This window comes from Mugil cephalus, chromosome 1 (genome assembly GCF_022458985.1).
Source record: "Mugil cephalus isolate CIBA_MC_2020 chromosome 1, CIBA_Mcephalus_1.1, whole genome shotgun sequence".
NCBI classification, from domain to species: Eukaryota; Metazoa; Chordata; class Actinopteri; order Mugiliformes; family Mugilidae; genus Mugil; species Mugil cephalus.
Window position 1 is genome coordinate 16,013,074 of NC_061770.1, and position 22,788 is coordinate 16,035,861.

The following is a 22,788-nucleotide window of genomic DNA, read 5'->3' on the forward strand; positions in this document are numbered from 1 at the left end:
CTGGGCTTCTGCTTAGTAACTTGAAACGAAAGGAAATGCTGTGAGCAGGACGGTTGATTGACTTGGATATTTGAACATTTTCATAATCATCATTTATTTATGAAACACGTTACCAGTACGTAATTCAACACCACAATACAGTTCACATACTGCACCAAAGTAGAAATTACAGGCTTCTTACAAGGCGTGTGACCAGCTCCAATGCTACACTAACAAAGTCCAAACAAAATAAAACGATTGTGCATTTATGTGTAATACTCACTGACTTTAATGGTTTACAATCATTCCAGTTGCATGACAGAGTCCTTCACTGATAAAGGAAAACATACAGGTTTTGGGATATTCCAGTTTACAGTTCCGCCATACTAGATAATATGAATTAAATAATAAAGGCATTGCACTATACAGATTAACAACGTAGCAGCCTTTGTTTCACCCCAGGCTTTAGAGAACATCCCACACAGAGGAGCATATCTTTTGAAATTCAGACGGATTTTTTTTTTTCCTTTTTTAAAAATCGTTCTTCCTTCCGAAAGTCTTTCCTGTGAGATTTCGTCGAAGATGATTGAGTCTCAAGTTCAACGTGTCTTTACGCCACAACAATTCGTGTCCATATGGCGACGACCGTGTCTTTGAAAAATAACATCAAACTCTCCTCGGTTTCGATCTGCTCGTTGCAAGTCCTAAAATGTCATCAGTCCTTTTAATATTTGGCTTGAGAAAAAAAAAGAGGAAAAAAAACACGCAACGCTTGCCTTTGAAATACAGATATCGTTTTAAATATTATATATTTATATATGTACATTCCTATAAAACAAATGAGAAGTGAATATTCAATATTTTCACAGTTTTTAGAGCATTACCTCTAAACTGAAAACTTGGGACTTGATGGGGTGGTCGATGGAGTTGAACTTAAATATTAAAAAAAAACACTCAGCCAAAAATGTTCTTCAGCAACGATATTCAATGCAAGAGGTAAATATATGGCGTGATGTTTTTGGAAGGTATGAGTTGCAGTTTTAAGGAGGTCGCACATCTCATCAAGTGGCGTGCATGTGATTGTTCTTGGATTTACTGACAAATTTCTTCTCTTTGACTCGTCGGTTTTGGAACCAGATGGTGACTTGACGCTCTGAGAGGTTGGTGGCGGCCGAGATGCGCCTTCTCTTGTCTTTGGTGATGAATTTGCTGGCTGCATATTCTTTCTCCAGCTCCTTCAGCTGGATCTTGGTGTACGGGACACGCTTCTTACGCCCACGGCGATAGCTGCTGACCTCAGGCTGTAGTGGCACAACATCTGCAGCAGAAGAGAAACATTCCAGGAAAATATTAGACTGTGCGCCAAGAAAGAACAAAACGTGCACAAGGTTTAACTTCACAAACGCAGCTGACGAAACTAGTCGACTCTTGAAGGAAAGCAGGCTGGTCGTGTCATGCTTAGCTTTAAATACTGACTGTACTAGACTGAGAATAGGTACACAATATAATTAAGTTATTTAGCTCAAAGGTCTCTCTTTCGCTGTGTGTGTGTGTGCAGGTGGGTGGAGGTGTGTGTGTGTGTGTGTGTGTGTGTGTGTGTGTGTGTGTGTGTGTGTGTGTGTGTGTGTGTGTGTGTGTGTGTGTGTTGGGATGGGACGGGGGTTAGAGGAGTAGATAACATAAATTTAGTTGAAAGTCAGGATCTCAGCTGTGCTTGATCCGATGGAAGACAAATATCTCCCAGACTAAAAAAAAAAAATCACGACGCAGTATAGGTCACCCTTTAGTTCCTGTAAATGAAGCGTCAAGCTACAGCCACTACAGTGGGCATTGTTTCCGGTGGCCAGTGTTCATTGTTTCCCCTTTGGCCGCATGTCAATACTTAATCTGCTGGCTGAGTATCTACACGCCAACATAAACGTTGTTAATAGCATTTGAGATAAATCTGTCGTTAATATGTTAAATTAAAGTTTGAGGGGTAAGACGTATTGCCTGGTAAGAAAACACAAGAAATCTACCCTCAAAAATGAAGACTGAAAATATTAAGTTATGAATAAGTATAAAGTTTCACGGTACAACTACTTTAAGGGAAGTTTAACATTTAAAAAAAAAATAAATAAATAAAAATCCTCAAATTTCCAGAAAGACAAAAACGCATTTTGTTCTGTAATGTGTATTAATTATCGCGAAGTGAAATTTGAAATTGTGGACCAAATTTGTTAAATTTGCCAAATTGCAGTAGCTCACCAAAATGGACCGAGGGAAACACAGCCAAACAAAAATGTCAATAGCTTAAAACAAATAGAGACATGGGGCTTTTTAACCCCGTGTAATTTTATAATCAAGGATTGTGGATTTTCATATAAAATAGTGGTATTATTATTTGGGCTACTGAATTTTCACACGTTGTCTAATGTTTTGCATTAAATGTTCAATTATAAGTAGATGAGGGACAACTGTGTAGAGTTTACAATTACTGTGTTGCTTTTTATTTTAAAGTCAACTAGCTGCGTCTGAGTGGACGTCAGTTCATGTGCATGTCTGAGACGACACAGTACATGGACAGCGCGTGCTTGTGTGTTTGTGCACGTGTACGCGCGCATTTGACGCTGTGCCCATGCATGCGTGGCTTGCTCTCCTGTATTTGCAATATCGAGGGGGGAAAAAGGTAGTAGTGGTGGTAATGGGTGGGTGAGTATGGGTATCTGAAATTAAAATAGCTACAGACTTCACAAAGATAATAAACCCAAGAGATACATGAAGCACTCTAGTAAACACTCTGTAAACTGCATACTGGTGTGGCTCCTGTGTCTATTATCAGATATGATACATGATGTGTGCAGTAATTAAAGCAAAAGGCGATTCTGAATTATTGTGAGAACTGTTCTGTATTTGTGAACTACTGTCAATGTCTGTATGCAATACAAATGTTATTAATGAATGCTCAACTGTGCCAAAGACGCACCGCAGGGCGCTGAGATTTATTGGCACAATCCAGTAAGCTAGCTAAGTCACTAGATTGCCATACAGGGGGCAAAGGTATGCACTGGTGTTCCTTCATTTTCTACGTGACAGAAACTGAACTATACTCATCATATGACTGCCTAATGGTCAACTGGTCAGAATGATCAGCCAATAAACGGTTGTACTGATAAAAAAATAAAAATAAAAAAACTCCTTGATCTTACACTGCTAAATTGTCATAATTTTAGGCACAGTTTTCAGAAAAGTCATGCTAATTTGTTTAGTATTAAACTGCCCAATATCTCTGCATAGAATGACAGGGTACAGAAAAGTACACAAGATAGCTGACATGGAGATTGACAGTTGACAGTGTGATTGTTAAATATATACGTTAGTTTCCCTGGACTCTCGGTAAGCTGATCTAGGGACTTAAACACAATAAAATTCATGGACTAGGTAACAACATCAGAGCAGAGTAAAAATATCTGACTACACTTAAATAGCTTTCTTAATGTGATGACATAGGCATTGAAAGCCTATAAGCTGCTGGACGTATATATGAATTACAGCTCATGCTAGAGGGACCTTAAAAGCATAATAATTTTTTTCCATACCTGGGAAAGGTGATTTCCAAAGATGAGTTGACTGCGTTTGCTCTTTGGAGCAGTACACCTGCCCATCCCAGCCATTGGAGAGAGCCCAGTGCTGGTAGCCCTCCATGGGGATCAAGGCGTCGTGCCGCGGTTCAGGATGGGCACTGATACTAGGGACCACAGACACGTCGAGATATCCAGGAACAGCCTGATACGAGCTGGCGAAACTCGGGTAGAAGGCAAACTCTTTCGCTCTGGTAGACAGTTCTTCCGTGGGCAGCGCTGAGCTGGGCTCGGCGTATTTCTCTGCGGGATGGTACGAGCAGGGCTTCTGCTGCAAGTTCACGTTGTGCGAGTGAGATAATCTACAGCCGTAATATGGGTTTCCAAAGGGATAACCATAACTCAAAGATGCACTGGACGATGTTTGTGGAGCGGGGCACTGTCGGCCGGTGTCTGGAGAGGAAATATCCGAGTAGACGGAGCCCTGGTGGGTCGCTAAGGTGCCAGAATGTCGTCCCAGCGCGGGGTGCGACATCAGGTCCCTGCAGTGGGTCGCAGGGCAATTACCGCTCAGTCCCTCCATTGTTTGGCTTTTATTCTGGTTGTTTTCATTCGGGCTTTTTTCATAAACGTACATCAAGGTGTCCGCCCAGCGTGGATGCAGAACCAGCGAAGTCGTCATATCACGGGCTGCCGATGCTTTTTAAAAGTCGACTACTCCAAGACGGACACCTCATTTCCAACTACATTTTACACCGAGCGCATGCGCACACGAGGCCCCTGTGTGTCCACTTCATTAAGAATCTGGCACGTGATACGCTAACAAGTCCTACGAGATTGCGCTCGTGAGCAGGGGAAGAGCAGCCCTTTAAAGACCCACTGCCTCGCATGTCACCGTTTTTTCCCGCAGAATATCGCCTCATATCATTGGCTTAAATCACCTAGACCCACACCCTTAAAGGGGAGTTCGGATCTGTTCGAGACTGGGGCAAAACGAAAACAACCTGTGAAATTTAGCCGACTCCAGTTTCCAGCGAATATAATACCATATGAAAAATATGTTGATACAAAAATCAGTAGATCGGGGAGGAAAAGTACATTTTTCAAATTACATGTTTTGCATCGCATTGCTGTTCAACGCTGCATAAAAGTTGTGTCTGCCGCTTCACGGTTGGGCGGACTATTTCCCGTCTGAGCTTTGGTTTGATTATTAAAATGTATAATAACCAGAAACATTATTTAAAGTGAAATCTGTTGCATCTATATCAATTTAATGTCCATCATGTAACAGCGATGTTAGGCATTAAGAAATACGCAGGTGTAGAATTTAACGTGCATCTATAAATCGTGGAGTCTTATCTTAAGACTCCTTCTTTGAGCCTTTCCTTCAGATCCGTATCTCTCACTATAGATCACATATTAACATCCTCAGAGGATATTTAAAGCTGTGGAGAAGTAGTTTTATAGCTGTGCATGATTAATAATAATGTTGCCTTTAAGGGTTGGATATTTTGAATTTATTACGATTTATAACTTTTAACACGACATAGTCTGTTTTTATAGAGCTAAAACAAAAGAATTTGGTATCTATAGGTCGTGTGTGTGACTGCGTATTGTAATGTACGATGCATAAGTTTTAGTTTAAGGATTAGCAAAGTTGAATGTGTTGACTGAGTGTCACCTCAGTAGCAACAGCAGCCACAGGACGAGATGCAGGCTATCAGGTAAGAAGGCGTCGTGACAAATTGGGTTTCAGTACACATCTAATGTTTTATTTGGTATAATTATAGTAATCCCACGCAATGAATGATATCCTCTCTGAGTTTATAAACAAGTATTTCCTCAACATATTTTGGAAAAAAATTATGTTTGGCCTTAATTCACGGAAAGAACTCCAATCTTTTTTCACTGGCGGTAACAAGACAATTAGGATGAGGATTAAACGAATTCATGTGATGTTTCTGTTTGAGTGGCCCATTCATCCATGCCATACAAGTGGATGTTGACGCTTAAAGGCGAAAATAAGAACAAGGGGTCGCTTTCAGCTGGGCTGTGTGTAGGCTACAGACCTTATTTAATTAGACCTCATGGTAGAAATGCGGACCAATTCCCCCAATAACACTCCGTCTGCTATTTTACCCACGTTTTCCGACAGATTTCAATGACTGGCCATCGGCAAAAGTTTTTTTTTTCTTTTATTTTCCTCCAGAATCCCAAATATCTTTTTAGCTCATCTTAACACCAGATCCTTTATTCGCAACACTTGCGGACTCCATCCATTCATCTACTCTGCAGCATTTAAAAAAAAAAAAAAAACAGCAACTTCTGGTTAATATTTAAAACGTTACAGTATTTTCACGTTTGAAATATTACTGAAGGGATAGGCCCGCAACGCATCCATAAAGTTGGCTTTCTGTGATGCCTATACCATGAGTCACTCATAAAGCAAGCTACAAGCTGCCCTGCAAAGGGCGCATAGTTTATCAACATTTTTGCAGTGCAGAGTTGCCTTGGGAATAATCAGACCACCGTTGTGTATTTGTAAACAGTACTAAGGAAGCAGGGCCCCCGTCGTTCCTCGGAGAGAGACGAGGGTTCTTTTGTCTAAAGGAAATTACTACTGCGAAGGGCTCATCCAAACGGCAGCTGCACGGAAGTCCAAGGTCAAGGTAAAAAAACGCAGACAAACAGGGTCGTAATCAGAGTCTAGACAGACAAGAATGAACTTCACACTAGAGTATACATGCCAACTATCTCTTATTTAGAGACCCTTACTCGAAAATATTTGCTGTGCGTGAAGAGGGGGAGAAAACTACAAATAAACCCGTGAGTTGATATTTAAAAGAACCGGAATTTATCATTTTTTTACGCAGCAGGAAGCGGTTATTTCCAAAGATCCTGCTTGAGATATTTTTAAAAAGAGAGAGAAAAAATATGAATGGCAATATTTTTTGCAGTTTGTTTTTAATATAGCGAGATTTCATACTTTCTACCAATATATTTTTGTTTGTAGGTTATGGTAATGTGTGTCTCAGATAAATACACCGATATATTGGTCAAATAGGCGGACAGAGGGGTAAAACACTAAAAAAGTTAAATATGCTTGTTCATGCTGGAAAAGAAATAACACAACAACTCGCAATCTTAAATCCTTCGAAAAAGAGACCAAATGAAGTACTAGCATTTTCCACTAACAAATTATTTAACAGTTATAGATGGAAAATAGTTTGGCTAAATATTTAAGCGTCTGGCGCACCTCAAAAACAGGATAATATATGTGCCATGTATGCCAGGGACAATATTTCAGCCAGTATCTAATATACAACTTCACAGACAATGAACTTTAATGTATAACTTTAAAATGCTTTATCTTTTATTAATACTAGAAAAAGTTGTCTATACACAGGTGGGCTCTTTCATGGTGAAGTTTACGCATGTTTAAGGTTTGCATAGCAGAGATAGTTTTTTCTGTTTAATACAATGAAACTAACTTAAGTTTAACCTTTAGTCACCACTAAGACAGACATGTGCCATGAAAGCGGGCATTTTCTCACCTACTTTACGGCGTAGGTGGTGCTGGTTGTGCTGGACACTGTCTGCAAATTTGTACATCTTAGGTTAGAAAACCACACGAAATGAAAGAATTTTCTGATTATTTTTTTTTTAATTTTTACTCAATGATAACATGTTGTGGATATTCCGTAAACACAATCGCCACATGAGTCAATGTAAAAACTGCACCTACAGAATCAGTGAAGCCGTCAGTAAGCTACTGTTCAGCCAAATTGCAAAATCAAGGGAAACTCCAGCACCTCTGGGTAAAATGGTAAAACTGTGACTACGTGGCGTTACTGAAACAATAACTGAATGTGTGAGTGAGTTTTTTTTTCTGCCATTTTCAAGTAAAAACCGTGCGACACTTTCAGTGTTCTAGCTGCACACATCTGAGTTCAAGGTGGTACTTCATTGCCAAAAAAAAAAAAAAAAAAAAAGTTTACAAAGATTTGTCATCGTTTTGATTTTTAAGCGTTTTTTTTCCCTAAAGAAAGATAAAGAAAACTGTCAAACAGTGTCACTTCTCCGCTGCACTTTCACTTATTTCAGGAAGCGTTAATAGAAATAACTATCAGTGGGCCTATTATGACAAGCAGCCATGATGTGTTGCTGTAAATATCTTGACAACCAGACATCATGTCCTTCCAGACAGGCCCTGTCAAACGGGGAGCGCCTCTCTAATGCAGAGGTTTGTGGGGGAGGGGGACGCACCCATCCCCATACAATTGCTACCTACCTGCAGCTTCCGCTCTCCAGAACTGACTGCATATGCACATGACTGAGCCGATCACTGTTAAGCAGAATATGCCCCGAGAGCTTGTGTAGTCGCAATTTCGATCATGCAGAGTAATTCTGTCTGTCTGTATACAAACTAGTTTTCTATAAATTAACTCACTCATTTCAATCTCGTGTCGTATTAAATAATTAAATGCACACCGACTAAACCCCTCAGAGGAAACAGGTGAAATATTCACATTTGTCAGTTTTCTCTAGACACACCCTATTGGTCACATTTTGTTGTTTTTTTTCTTCTTTTTCCCAGCACAGTCCCCAATCAAATGACACTGTGAATGACATGTCTCCGTCTCTCCCCCCTACATGTAGGCCTAACAGTTCATTTTAGATTGTCAAACCTTATCTCACCCGTCTTGAAAGTGATGCAAATCCGTGGGCATGAAAACCACTTGGAAGAGGCGATGTAGCGATCCAAGAATGCGCTGACAGCTTGCAGGTAGTGTCTGCATGCTGAAATCAGGCTGCGTTTATGAGTTTGCATACAGCTTCGGGCTTTGCTGAGATCGAACCGATTTTATAATCAGAGTAAAGCGACCACTATTCCATTGACCAGCGAACGGAGGACTGTGTCAGTGAAAATAAAATGAAATAGCTGTGAGCACTATTCGGGCTATGGTCTTGGTGCATTTTCAGAGATTTTAGTAAATGAACCAGACGAACCCCGAACACGGTATCTGGACTGAATGGACCAATATTGGACTGTGGTGCAAACATAAATATCACAGTAAATCAAGTCTGATATTTAATTGGAGGTAGCAAGTTAGTCACGAGCTCCACATGTACTACGAGTTACAACTTAACACGTTTCTCAGCAAAACAGTGAATTTTCTCTTCCTTAGTAACAACGTGTGCTGCCTTGTGTGGCCTGTGTGCGTGTGTGTATGAGAGAGACAGAGACAGACAGTCAGAGAGAGACGGTGGGCTGTTGTTCACAAGGCTGGAGAGCAGAGCAGTCCACTGTCATGAAAACATTCCTACAAAAATAAAACAGCATCTCAATCTGGTGTTTTCTCGTGCAGGCTGGATTCAATTTACGATCAGAAATGTTCATAATCGTAAAAGCCAAGACCACTGATCTTGAATGCCAACAGTCAGGACCCAGGAAGGCATGTGATTTTTGTCAAGAAAATTCCAAAAGCGTGGTCGAAAATATAAAACTAGGGCAGGAGAGTGTTGGTGCGTGATAAAGAATGGACTGAACATGCAGCAGGTGGGGAGGGACATTTGAGCTGACCATGTGCGTAAATAGATGAGAATTCTCTTTATTTCACCCCTCGCCAGGTTCGCAGAATCCTAAATTGCCGCATTTGTCGCATATCCTGCTGCATATGCGTGAGTATAATGCATGGACGTCGCCATAGCGCTGTGCGAAAAGTAAATCTACTTCATCACTGGTCTTATTGGTAGGGCGCTATGTTTCCCAACCAAACCGAGATTAGCTATTCCTGAAAAAACACAGTTATAATAAATTGTTGTATGGGGGGCAAACGTGTAGAGTGTAGGCCATGCAGACGTGGAAGGGGAGTAGCCATCTCTGCATTCACTTTACCAACCAGCACCTTGTTATATGTGAAATAGACTCTTCTTAATCTTTACGCAGTTAACCGATGTCGCCTACTAACTTTCTGCTAAAGGAACGGCTTTAAAACAACATAATATGGCGTCTCTGGAAACCTGGTTTCTGTTGAAGTTACTTGATTTCTTTAAGAAAGTCACCAAAAGGTTTGGATATGTTTTTGCCACTTATCACACATATAGTATAGATAGTATATAGCAGCTGTAGATGGTATTTGTAAGGCGTTTTTCTCAAAATCAGTGCATGGAAAATATTACACAGGCTATACTTTAGGCGCAATTGACTAAGGATTTGACTCGTTTAACCTCACCCAGAGCAGGTAGAATGTGAGAGGATGGCTGTGGGCTAACCGCAAAATAAAGCAGGCCGGGCGGAGCCGCGCCCAGAGCACAGAGGGCAGGCTGGCAGACCACCGCTGCAGCCAGAGCGGATTTACAAAATACACCGTAGGCTTTACAGCCTTCTCATTGCGTGCACTTATCATATCGCAATGATTCACGGCAGTGATTCACTATTCCACATTGCCGGCGAGGGTTTATCAAAATATAAAGGGACATGTTTTTGAGCGCCAATTATCCAATTACTAAAAAAATTATATTCAAATTTCGACAAACAGCAGCGAAGTGCAATTAAATTAGTCAGGGATACAACACCGGTTTATTAACAAGCACGTTTAACCGCAAACATTTGCAGAATTTCGCACAACTTGGATGGGAAGATACATAAAAGTGATCACACAAATAGATACAAACATGTGGGAGATTCATTTCATAAGCTGGTGAGTGGTTCCAACACAATAATAGTCTACTACTTTAGATAGAATATTGCTGCATCCCAATATAGACCACGCTGGCTACAGGGACGCTGCAGATATCCACTATCACCAAAACAAAATATTACACACGGTCCATAAAGGAGTGTGACAATAGCTACATATATAGTTTCTAACTGAGCACTATGACGTTTCGATTATTTTATATTTAATTAGATAATGATATCACCATGTTTCAAGTCAAAACACTGCAGGCTCGGCCCTTCCTGCCTCATATCTTTATGTGCGCTGATGTTATCAACAAAATGTCATGTTCTAAAATGTGCCCCGTTTGTTTGCTTTAGCGCGGTTTAAAAGCCACGGTTTAAATGTAGTCCTCTGAGAGTGGTTTGCTCATTTTCCTGTTGCAGTCTGGAGAGTGAACCGGTGAGAAAGACGACAAAATAAATCCACAGTTTGACGCGTCTCGTCGGAAGTCCAAGTTCAAGTTAAGAGAGGCGGTCGCTCCATCCGCCCAGACAGCAAAACAAAAGACACACACGTTCATCATTAATCATCTCAGCTTCTTTTCTTAAAGAATGAAGCCCTTTAAACTTTCTCCACATATTTCAGACATAATGCGGATTAATTTAAAGAAAGGGATTATGCAGGATAATTTTGATTGAGCTTCTATTTCTGGTTCAATTACAGAAAAAAAAAAAAAAAAAGAAAAAAAAAGATGCATTTCTCCAAACGTCCAAGATTATGTTTAAAAATACAAAGAGTTCACAACAGCAGGGTGTAGCCTAAATATGACCGCAGGAACAACAACAATCAAATTGGACCACTTAGACAAGGTCGTGATTTTTAAAGGTTATTTTCATTCTGCGTTTGGTCATTCAGCACAGGGGGAAATGGGTATCGGCATCAAAATGTTTTTCAAGGGTATCTTCGTTAATTTCAAAGTCTGCGTTATATGCCAGTCCCTGCACCACTTGCATTCACCCTAATGTGCACCACAGATTATAACATCGTGCAGCGTTCACATATAGAAACGTGTCAGAATGCTGAGGGCACATGCTGTGAATGTTTGCGAGCTTAAGACGCCTACTCAAGAAATGTGCTGCCAATTGAGTCGAGTAAAACCTGTTTCTGAACGCAAACAAAGCTCCGAGTATAGCATATATAAAAAGGCAAATTAAAATAGGTTTCCTGAATAGAAAACAACAAGGAAAGGCGACTGAAAATGCAGCCACACTCCACAGATCAAAGTCTTCACCCAAATCTTTATTTAATTAATGTTTTGCATTCTGTTCCTCAGATCAAACGTGGAATGGTTTCATTTGAATAATTCATTGTTAAATGCACCTTCATATATCTGTCATCGGAACACTCGTGGAATACATACAAATATATAAATTTATTTGCTTTAACAGTTCAACATAGAGATGAGATTTTGGAACAAAATGTAAACAGAAGAGCCAACTATGATTGCCAAATGGTGTATTTATATGGTCCACCCTGTGAAGCCCACTATGCTTTAAGACGCCAAATAAAAAAAATCCCGAAATTTACTGGAAGCGATTTTAAGGACAACAACTTCCTCGTCCAGTATGCAGTCGTTCGACGACTGTCTGAAAAGCCTAAAATCAAATAAGTTGTTGGTTTGGAAATGCCGCGGACTGGAAAATTATGTCAGCACCTGCTTTTTGTTGATGAGCTCGTTTTGAAGAAGGAAATCTTAAAGTGAAATGGTGCACAAGAAGCCACACGGAATCCCACAAGGAGCAAGGCAGGAGTAAGACGTGCCTAATATATTGATCCAAATAGTTTAGGGACGTCTGAAATATGGAACCTCTCGCTGTAGTCGGCGCTGATACAAGTACAGTCATGTTCACCACGAAATCCCGTCAAGCTTTTGCAAAGCAGCCGTCCTTAAGGGATAAACTGGTTAGCTTTATTCACGTTTATTGTAAGAAGTGAATCATAATCTAATCCAGCAGAAGCATGGCGGCGGAGTTTATTTATTTATTTGTTTCACCTTAAATTGAGCCAACAGGTTAGTACATTTTGAAGTGACATTTAAAAATACATAATTTGCCAAGTTTAAGTCTTTGGACACAGACGTACAACCAGGATAGTTGAATCAGAATTCAGTCAATTTAGTTTTTAGCTGACAGAGCACAAGCGGATCAAATTCACATCATAACGCGTTTATCTTTCTTTGTGAAGGGAAAGTGTATCAATTTTACAAATAGTGGCTATGATGAATGAATGAATGAATAAATAGGTGCACGCAGTGCAACCTTTCATACTGCACCTACCATGCAATCAAAGATTGAAAGCTTCTCACGCAACAGTACTGAATACCTCTGATCGTCAGCGTCACTCGCTGGAGGTAAAGTTCAGTCATCAAACAGTAACATTTTACATTCATTCATGTTTATACATTTCCTCGCTGTTATCACACGCTGTTCCCGTCACTCATTTGAATTCACGTCTAAGCATGCAGTGTTTGAGATGTTGGCAACGAGGCGGAGAAAAGCAAAAATGGTGAATCCTGAAATAACAGACGTTTTGAAAATTATATTCGGTAGTTTTTACAGCGTTAACTGACTCTGTGTGGCAAAGACAAGATTCAACTGGAGACTATGTTAAATATGAACCTAAATTTCTAAGAGCTCCCTACTCCAAATGACTTGTATGACAGTCTAATTCAGATCCTTCCTGAAATGTAACAGAAAAGCATGGTTTTCCTTAAGATTGCCTGGCTTTAAAAGCCTTTATTTGTATGTGGGTGAACATCAGATTGGTTTATATATTTGTTATCTGGCGTGTCATTCAAAATGCCCTTCAGTTCACTTGTGGCACAACACAAAAAGTAAGCTAAGTAGGCTTAATCAAAGGGGAATTATGGTGGAGTTATATCGACTGGATACTGTCTGAGCGAGCACATCACCCTTCGCTTTCCTGCGCATGGCCTAAATGGAAGGAGATGGACTGACAGGCCAACGAGGCAAATTAATGCGCTGAGCAAAATCAGTTCCGGTTCATGTGTTCCGGTGGATTGCACACATTATAAAAGATGAGCAAGGCGAAGTTCAAGTTCAAAGTCCCTGTGCACAGACAGAGATTGGTGTGCTTAAGAGAGGACACCCCTCACCTCACTCACCTCGCTCGTAAACCAAAACAGTAGTCGTTTGCATAAGCATAGTTTAAAGCATAGTCTAAATCCGATCCTACTTTAAAAAAAAAAAAAAAAAAAGAGAGAGAGAGAGAGAGGAACCTGTGCAGCAAAAAAAGAAGAAGCCTCGCATTTCTTATATGATATGAATCTGATCTGTCCGTATTCGACCTGACTTAAACATATATTTAAATTATTACATGAGAAATCGTTTGGTTGTAGAAAGACATTTATTTTAAGTGTCAATCGCATTAGAAATTCTATCTAGAGGAGGTGGTCGCTCTTAATGGGATACAAATAAGTGCCAAAATATTAGTTATCGAAGTTTTTTTTCTTATTTCAAAACGTTTGTCTGCTACAACACGTTTTTTGTCGGTCATCACCAGCAGATGATTGCGAAACGGTACATTACCTTTTTTATGCTATGTATTAGTTCATAATATTTTGCAACATGCACAAAGACAAAGCCAGTTCAACTCGAGCCATTCATGAGATAATTCTATATATCTAAACGAAATAACATTTAAAAACGCAAGAAAACCCTAATTGCATGCCAAAACTTTTATATCACGGCCCGTGCTGTTGCGCGTTTTGTAATGATAAAAAAAAAACGTGCCTCTTTTCGCTGAGACTTGTTCTACGAATAAAAAAAAAATATACAAACCAAATGCAAGAAATTGCCGTGCTTTTATTAACATATTCAGGGAAGTAATAGGGCGATGAAAAACCACATTCTCACACTTTTTTCTTCCTGCGTGGGATTTTTATGGCGCAGCCAACAAACTCCAAAACTTCGGACCCTGAACTGCATGACCGCAAAAATGCATCGGCGATTGAGAGCTTTAATTAATTTTCTATTTAATTGTACAATTAACGACTGAAGAGGCTGTAAAATAATCCGCATCGCTAAGATATTAAATGCGTGAGAGGGTTTTACATGTTGCTATATGGCAATCATTTTGTCACTATAAGATAGAGAATACGAAATATCGCGCCACATCAGAACATCCGACTAATTTTTACCTGTTCACTAATAATACAGAGAGTAACGAAAGACGACAAAAACTCCTTCAAATGCACTATTCGGTTAAGAATAATCTGAAGATGAGGGGCTGGATATTAAAAAAAAAAAAAAGCTACAGTTTCAGTGTTATAAATACTTTTTTTTTTTTAGCTGGATTACCCAACCCAAAGCATTAAACACATTAGAGAAACATTCACTACTAATGCTATGTAGTAGACTTCCAGGAATCATAAGAAATATAAAAAATGTTAGGACGGATATTGTTTGAATATAGACTTCCAGGAATCATGTCATTACTTAAGAAATATAAAAACTGTTAGAACGGATATTGTTTGAATGTAGACTTCCAGGAATCATGCCAGTACTTAAGAAACATAAAAAATGTTAGGACGGATATTGTTTAAATGTTTCTACCAATTTTTCAGTGCAAATGACTCCGTCCTTCCTATTCAGGCAGCTCTTGTGCACCTTATAAAAGCTAACAGCGTAATCTAACGAAGCATTTTGATGCATGTCATTTCAAAGAGATTTAATCAGGACTCTGGACATCCAGACTTTAAGTGGACCGTGAACTTGGCGACATGCCGTAAATAGACACAGCCTTAACGACCTAGATGAAACGTTCTATTAAATAATCTAATTTTTCGCAGTGAATCTCGCCGTTTGATAAAATACAACCCCGTCACGAACACCAAGTGGAAATGGCCGTCTTAAGGTTGGTGTAGAATCCTGGAGCTATCCCAGGGCAGAAATAGTTGTCCTTGCTTAAAGGTCACAGTAAACACAAAAACACCACTTAGTTTAGCTGAATTTGGCTTTGAACCTGGAAGCGGCCATTCCAGGAGCCAGCGGAGAAGTATCAACTATCCCGTATATTCACGTAAACTGCAATTAAAAGACATTCATAAAGCAACAGCCTGAGCTCACTGCAAGGCGCTAGCTTGAAGCTAAGAAACTGATTGGATGGTCAGTTTTAAGCTGGTGCTAGATGTGAGCCACAGGCTGCTAAATGAGCATCTTAGTGTCGAATGGATTGGGGATTGCTGCTGTTTTGATGAGGATTTGAAATTATTTCCCATAAAACTGTACTGGCTAGAAATGTTATTTTGCAAAAGGTGAGAATTTGTGTGGAAAAGAGTGTAACCATTACACTGACAAGACTGCGAGTAACAGAAAACCACATCATTTCTTTTTGGAAAGCAGTAGTAAATACACGATTATCATCATGACATAAAATTAACATGATTTTGATGAATAACTGGCATTTATCAACTTTCATTTCAGGATCAACAGTGAAAAAGTTATACAGATTCATAACAAATGTGAGGTAAAATATACTTTTATAAAAAGTAAAATTTAGGGCAAAGTCACCTTGTTAAAACATTAATTATCCTGTTTTGCATTTGGGGACCTGCACCACTGGATGCAGATATTATGTCATGCCTCCTGCAAGGGCCGATGGCAACATCATAAACCATTAAACTCAGGATTCAGTGCAGTTCTGAAGATATTTTATTACTCGGATATTGCTTTCATCTGAAAGAACAGTGTTTCGTTGCAGATCCAACATCTGCATTTTGTTTATGCATGGCTTTGGCCACTGAATGCTGTCGTTTTTTTCAGATACAGGACACTGTCAAGCTTCAGACACGTAGGCATTACAGTTCAGTGCATCGTAAAGTGCTAACATTAAACAGAGATTGCATTATCTGAATTATTTGTTGTAAAAATGTAAATTTACCAAACAATCCTAATTTATGATTGTAGATTAAGTGTTAAAATTACCATTTGCACTGGTTGCTGGAAACCAAACTGTTTTAATCAAAACTTTAGTCACATATTTGATGTTAAATGTAATGGACAGTACGGGTATAATGTGTCTGACTTCATTCAATGGCTGAGTCAATGGACTATACACAAGTATGTATTTAGAGAGGCAACATGAGAGAGCTCTGGGTAGTTTGAAGTAGTTTGAAGGACATCGATGTATTTTTGTTTGTGCATTTCTGCATTTTCAGGCGGTGGAAAGTTGTCATTTACTTGTTCCCATGTTATGTGAGGGCATCACAACCACAAGAGTTTTTTTTTCTCTCTCTTTTTTCCCCTTTATTTCACGAACAGATATTTACCATTTGAAAAAGTCATTCCACATGTTGGTGGCATGGAAGAAAACCCTGGTGGAACACTTAATAAAAAAGCACAGGAGTCACATTTTGAGGGCATTCAGTAAAACGTCTGCCATGCTGAACTTTCTCAGTGGTTAATATTCTATCTTGGAACCAAACCATACACTTAAAGGAAGCAGAACACTTGGCCCGTTATTACTTCTTTCAGTACCTCTACTTTCAGTGTTTTAAACAGCAAATAGGACAGAGCATAATAAAGAAACAGGGCTTACCATTATACTGATATAAATACTCACATCTACAGTGTTTACCTGCAAACTTCAACTGAATACATACATAAAGGTATTGTATAAAATTCTTATTACCTTGTTTGCTTCAATTAAAGAAATCTTTTGACGTAACATTTTGGTACAAAGAGTGTTAAACTAATCCAACCCAGCCGATTCTCTTGCTTCTTTTATTTTACACATAATTTATATATATTCACCTAATCAAACACACAATTTTACTTACAAAGATCCAGTTTTAGGATTGTTCAATACCTCATTAAGGTATTATATTTTCACCTACTTCTTGCAGTTCTAACGAATTTTTAAAACACATACATTTTAGACACACACACACACACACACACACACACACCTCTCTCTATCTATATCTACATATATACAGAGAGAGAGAGAAGTGATATATTTAAAATAAGTAATTTCTATTTTGTCAGTTCTAGTTCACAAAACATTTTACAATTTGGACTAGCTGAGTCAGCCACACTGACAACAACTTCCAAGTGGCTGCGGCAGGTTTTACATCCGTTTTATGGGGAGAGGACAAATAAATCCTGACTATTTTTTTTTTTTTTTTCTTCTCGCCCCACTTCGTGTTACCTTGCAGTACTCTATGCTTTTGGCTCTTCTCATTAAAACATGTAAAAGTTAGAACAAGTTTTGAAGCCGTCCCTTTTTGTTACCGGTCTCGTTGGCTGCGAGTTTGAGGGGCAATATTTGATGAAAAGCAGCTTTATAAGAAGTAAACTTTAAGATTTATCTGCTAAAGCTGCAAGTTATAGACACACACATATATATAGATACACACGGGTGAAAAAGCTAATTCCAAGTAAAATAAATTGATTTATTTTTTCCATCAAAGAGGCAAACTTGAAATATCATTTAGTAATACTAATAGAAAAAGGGCTTGTAAGAGAAACAAGTAAAAATATCTGCAGTTACCTGCTGGGTGTTGAGTGGAGCTATATGTACATGATCTGGAGGCTGTTCATCCCGGCTGCTACAAGCCTTTGATTCAAGTAACAGCAGCTTAAAAACATTTAGGAGGATGTACTTATTTACTGGAAATGTTTCTAGGACTCATTGCTGACAGTTAAGTAAACACCATGAGGACATGGGCACATTTTAAAATACCAGCCATCAGGAAGACAGTTAACAGTTTGTGCTCTGAAATAATGCAAAGTCCAAGGGCATGCACAAACCACAAGCAGAGAACAGTTATGGAAAACTAAATGAATCACATTTAAGGATTTCAGTACCAATGAAGTCCTGAACATAATATATCTGCACAGAACAATGCATAAACTGCCTTATGCCAAAATATACCAAAGTCATTTTCAGCAAATCTGTGGCATCGTTGTTGACTTTATATCACTCGTTCCACGTAGCTCACTACAACATTGTGGCCATGCTGTGGCATTATCACGCGAGTTTCAACTGTGCACTACCAGCAGGAGGTAACCGTGCTGACCCAACATTATTTTAGTTCAGCACGGCAGCGTAGCGAAGGCCCTGCGTGTAACCAAGCTGTCGTCACAGAAAAATGATTGACTCGATACTTGTGGTCACACAAACAAATGGAAAATATTTTTAAGAGGCCGAATACTTTTCCCTGGCAGTTTAGTTCCTGCTCAGAGACAATCGTGTTGCTGTCATATAAATTTTAATTTCACAGTGAGTTAATGTTCAACAAACTGGAGCCTCGGTGTTGTCGGTTTCAGGCAGAGCTGCAGGAATACACCTTTACTGTGGCAGGTTATTGATAATGCAACACTTTCATTCCGAGGCAGCTAAATGAAGAGTGTTGCCTTGGAAACTGAATGCTAATCAACGTTAATTCACACTGGCAGTGTGCCTCCACAGATGGCAGATTATTTGGTCCGTGGTCCAAACTTAAATATTTCAACACCTATAAAATGGAGAGCCACAAAATTTTGTACAGACGTGCATGGTAGGGGTAGAGTGCAGCATACCGACCTCTGTGATTTATTTACCTTCTTTGTGGACACTAGCAGATTAACATGATTAGAGAAACATCTCAAAGAATATTTTACAGCTTTTGTACACATTGTGTACAGACAATCACAGTTCTCACACCACGGTTCCTAATGGCTTTGATAGTCATATTTGATCTAGCACCACCATGAGGCGCACACATCCGAATTTATGTGAAATGTCTCCCGACATATTGAATGAATCACCACACTATTCGGTGCAGCAATTAGAATACTCTTAATGATGAAATACCGTTTACATCATCATCAGGATCTCAAATGGTCCAGTACATGTAAATGTAATCACTATGCCAAAGAACAGTCCCTTTAAGGTGGTAGTTTGGACAGCAAACACTGATGTATTAAAATTAATATTCACCTTGCCCTTTTGCTTTCAGTGTATCAGATTGAGGCAATGACACATTTATTCAGGTAGCAACAGTCCATATTATTGTCTTATTCTGATGAATCGACCAACACTTACGCACATACGCAAATCAAGAGCTTAAGGGCACGTCCAGTGATTTTAATCTATTATTTCCAAATTTCCTGTCAGTGTGCCAGTTGCACTCAGTTTATCTTAGTACTTTGCCTCAATTATAATCTTTGTTCCACTACTGTTACATCATCAGTACCATAACAATAAAAGATCATTCTTTAAGGTCCCAGTCTGGGAATAGATACGTTTCCATTTGCTATTTGTTGAAACCATCACAAGTTGTCTTTAAATGTATTACTGCAAAGTTACTGTACCTGTTAACAGTGTTAAATGTGTGTTATTATTCAACCACACCACTTCTTAAAGTTTAGCGCTGCCACACAGTGAGGTTAGTTTGTTGGTGGATATTTTGTAACACCTTCTGATTTGGTCTTCACAGCTGTACGGCTCAGAGACTAATGACAAAGAAATGAAGATAAAGATAAATTATCCCACTAAATGAAATGCATCCACCGTTACCTCCTCAGTCAAGAATAAGGACACGAAAAAAAATTACTTTTCAAGAAAAAATATCAACAATTAGACACCTATTAGTCATTTTTACAGCAAAGCAAAAAATAGTGTAGAATGGTTATCTTTTTTTTTATCTTTAAATACATTTTGTAATTTTTCAAAAATTTCCAGTGAGAATATTATATTTTAAAGAAATCATAAACTGCACAGTTGGAATTTTGAGACTGTTGGGTAGGGGGCTGAGTGCCTAATCAATTTTCTGACATTATATTACACCTATAATAGCACACATTTTTAAAATAATAATAATAAGTGTGGGTTCATCAATAGACTAAGTTGCCATAGGGCGATAACGCCTGAACTAACTTTCCCAGAGTACATCTTTGAGCCTATTCAATAGATTACTGCTGCAATACTTCAATCTTTCTACCATATTTACCATGCAAAATTATTTTAGTAATACTCCAGTATATTCATGACACAAGATCATAAAAATATACAGTCATTTAAGGTTTTGTTTTTTGTTTTTGTGAATCTGTTTTTTTTGTAGGACTACTGATAAAGTGGATGTAAAAATGTCAACAAATCCTTACATAGTCTTAACAAAAACTCATTTTCACAACTACACTGTCTCAATTGATCAGAGCAAAAAGCCTTTTGTATCTAATTCTCCAGGAAAGGCGTAAGCAATACTTTGTAATGGTATTAGGAGAGCTATAAAAGTGTCAGAGTCCTGTAAACAGGCAATCAGAGAATGAGCCATGCTCTGTTGCTTTCAGGCATCAATCACTAAGTAATGAAAGTGAAGTCTGAAAAAAAAAAAAAACTGCTGTTGACATAATGGGATAGGTCTACACTGTTTGCCATTAGTGAACAGTGAGGCTTATTTTCATTTATTTTGTGCAAATATTTTTCACAAATCAAAATATTCTGACCAAAAAAATGTAGAAAATGACAAAATAGAGAACAATTTCCCAAGTGTTATGTTCTGACAGTTGACAGCAAAGCAAGGATAATATTTAATTTGGTGGGGTCCTCATGGTATTCCAACAAAACAAAACAAAGTAGTACGGTTGTAGTCACACTTTTTCTACGTTTTCTGAACATCCCAATACCACTACATGGTTTACAAAAAAATCTTTTTCCTTCTCTGTTCACTTATTGTTATAATTCTTGTAACTATTGTGTATGCAGTATTGTGTTTTTCCTGTTATATAGTAAGTATGGTGTTGAGTGCCTGTACATTGCTGCTGCAACTGTGAATTTTCCCAGTTTGGGATGAATAAAGCGTCCATCTATCCACTCAATCAGAATAAGAAGGGCCCAGATAACCAATGTAATCGGAAGACACAGTTTTCAACTGAACTGAGAGGGGCTGTTTAACCCGTTGACAATGCATTGCATAAGAAAATATAAGCGTCTGATAACAATGCAGAGTCTTGATTGGATCATATCTCTCTAGCTGGAATGAATGCATTCCTTATAAGCTTTTGCCATTAGGGACAGAAACATTATGGTTGCAAAACACTGTTGTTCCAAAAAGTGTCTGAACAATTGAACCGAGCCAGAATTGATGCGAGGCGAGCTAATGAAAACGTGGGTTTATCTCACTACGGTTGGGTATTTTTTATTTATTTATTTTTTTTCTATTGCATGAACTAAATGTTGTCAATAAATTTAAGACAAATACATGACCTCCTCCTTCTTTGGTCTTATTTTTCAGCAGAATCAACACGCAGATTTTACTTCTTACGCCACCCCTAGATTGACAGCTGCAGTTCAGGGTAAATATCTTGTCAACCATTGGATATACTGCCATGGAATTTGCCACAAATATTTATAACCCCTAGGCTAAATCATGACTGTGGTGTCACTGTGACATTGATCTTTTATACATTCATGGTCCCCTGAAAACAAAATCTAATAACTTCGATTATTACTTTGGTTTACTTCACTTTACTGCCAAAGTTAGTCCCATAAGCCTTAATTGATCTTTACATTTAAAGCCAATTTTCACACACTAAACTGTATTATACACACCAGTATGTTAGCAGTGTCATTGAGAGAATGTTCCATGCAGTGCGCCAGACAGTCTCACAGATCAGTTAGGATTGCTGTGGACTCAGACAATGGAAATGTTAACATGAGACCAGTTTATTGGACAATAGAAATTAATAGGTGCTTTGCTATTATGTGGCTGCACTACTACCTCCAGTTGACGTCTACCTCCCTCAGTGACTCAGTGTTCAGTGGATCTTAGCTGTAGACAGGGTTGGCTAACACATTTTTAGAGAAATTATGACACACCACTTTTTTAGAAAGGTTACAGCAGGCAACGTGTTTGGCTACCACGCTGAAAATCCTGTAGCACAGATTGAAAATATAGGAAGTACTGTAATGTAGACGGCATGGCATTCTGGCTACAACGTCACTTGACTAGAGTATGTTTCCTTAACGTCAGTCAGTGGTCGCTGAAAGAAAAAAGACACGAACAAAAAAAAATAAGGCTGAGAAAACAGTAGGATGTGGCACTCCTCACTTTCTTTCTCCAGCCGTGTTCATTTGGGCTCTGGTACTTTGGAAATATTACTTAAGGTTTGTTGCAATCATTTTTGCCGCATCTCAAATGCGGTTAAAAACATCTAACAAACCGATAGTTAAAGATCAGAGTGAGCATTAAGAGAAATAAATAACCAGAAATCTCAAACAGCATGCCAACTAATCATATAGTAAAAGCATGACTTTATAATCAAGTTTGTAAAGATACAGGGAACAGTATATGTAGGTCAGCTGAGTGGTAATGAAAAGGTTTTAGCCAGTCTGTCTTGCAGCCATATTGCCGTCTCTTAATGGACCAGTGGAAAAGAAAAACAATAACTTAACATGCAACGCTTACATGGGCCGTCCAAGACAACACCGGAGATTGTGACTGGTGAAAAATGTTTCAATTCGTATAGAGATGTGGATGGTGCATTCTTTACTTGCTATAGGATGAAACACTCAAATGA

At 38.7% G+C, this 22,788-nt stretch overlaps 1 protein-coding gene and 1 long non-coding RNA gene across 2 annotated transcripts in view; both read right to left on the reverse strand.

The window, feature by feature from the left end:
• LOC125004946 overlaps nt 1-22,788 on the reverse strand; it is a 51,530-nt gene that overhangs the window by 4,118 nt on the left and 24,624 nt on the right. The window lies entirely within an intron of this gene.
• hoxc13a (homeobox C13a) lies at nt 76-4,488 on the reverse strand. Its single transcript, XM_047579715.1, has 2 exons — nt 3,558-4,488; nt 76-1,297 (listed from the first exon to the last, which is right to left on the reverse strand). The coding sequence occupies exons 1-2, from the start codon at nt 4,219-4,221 to the stop codon at nt 1,041-1,043; spliced, it is 921 nt and encodes a 306-aa protein (XP_047435671.1). The 5' UTR covers nt 4,222-4,488; the 3' UTR covers nt 76-1,040.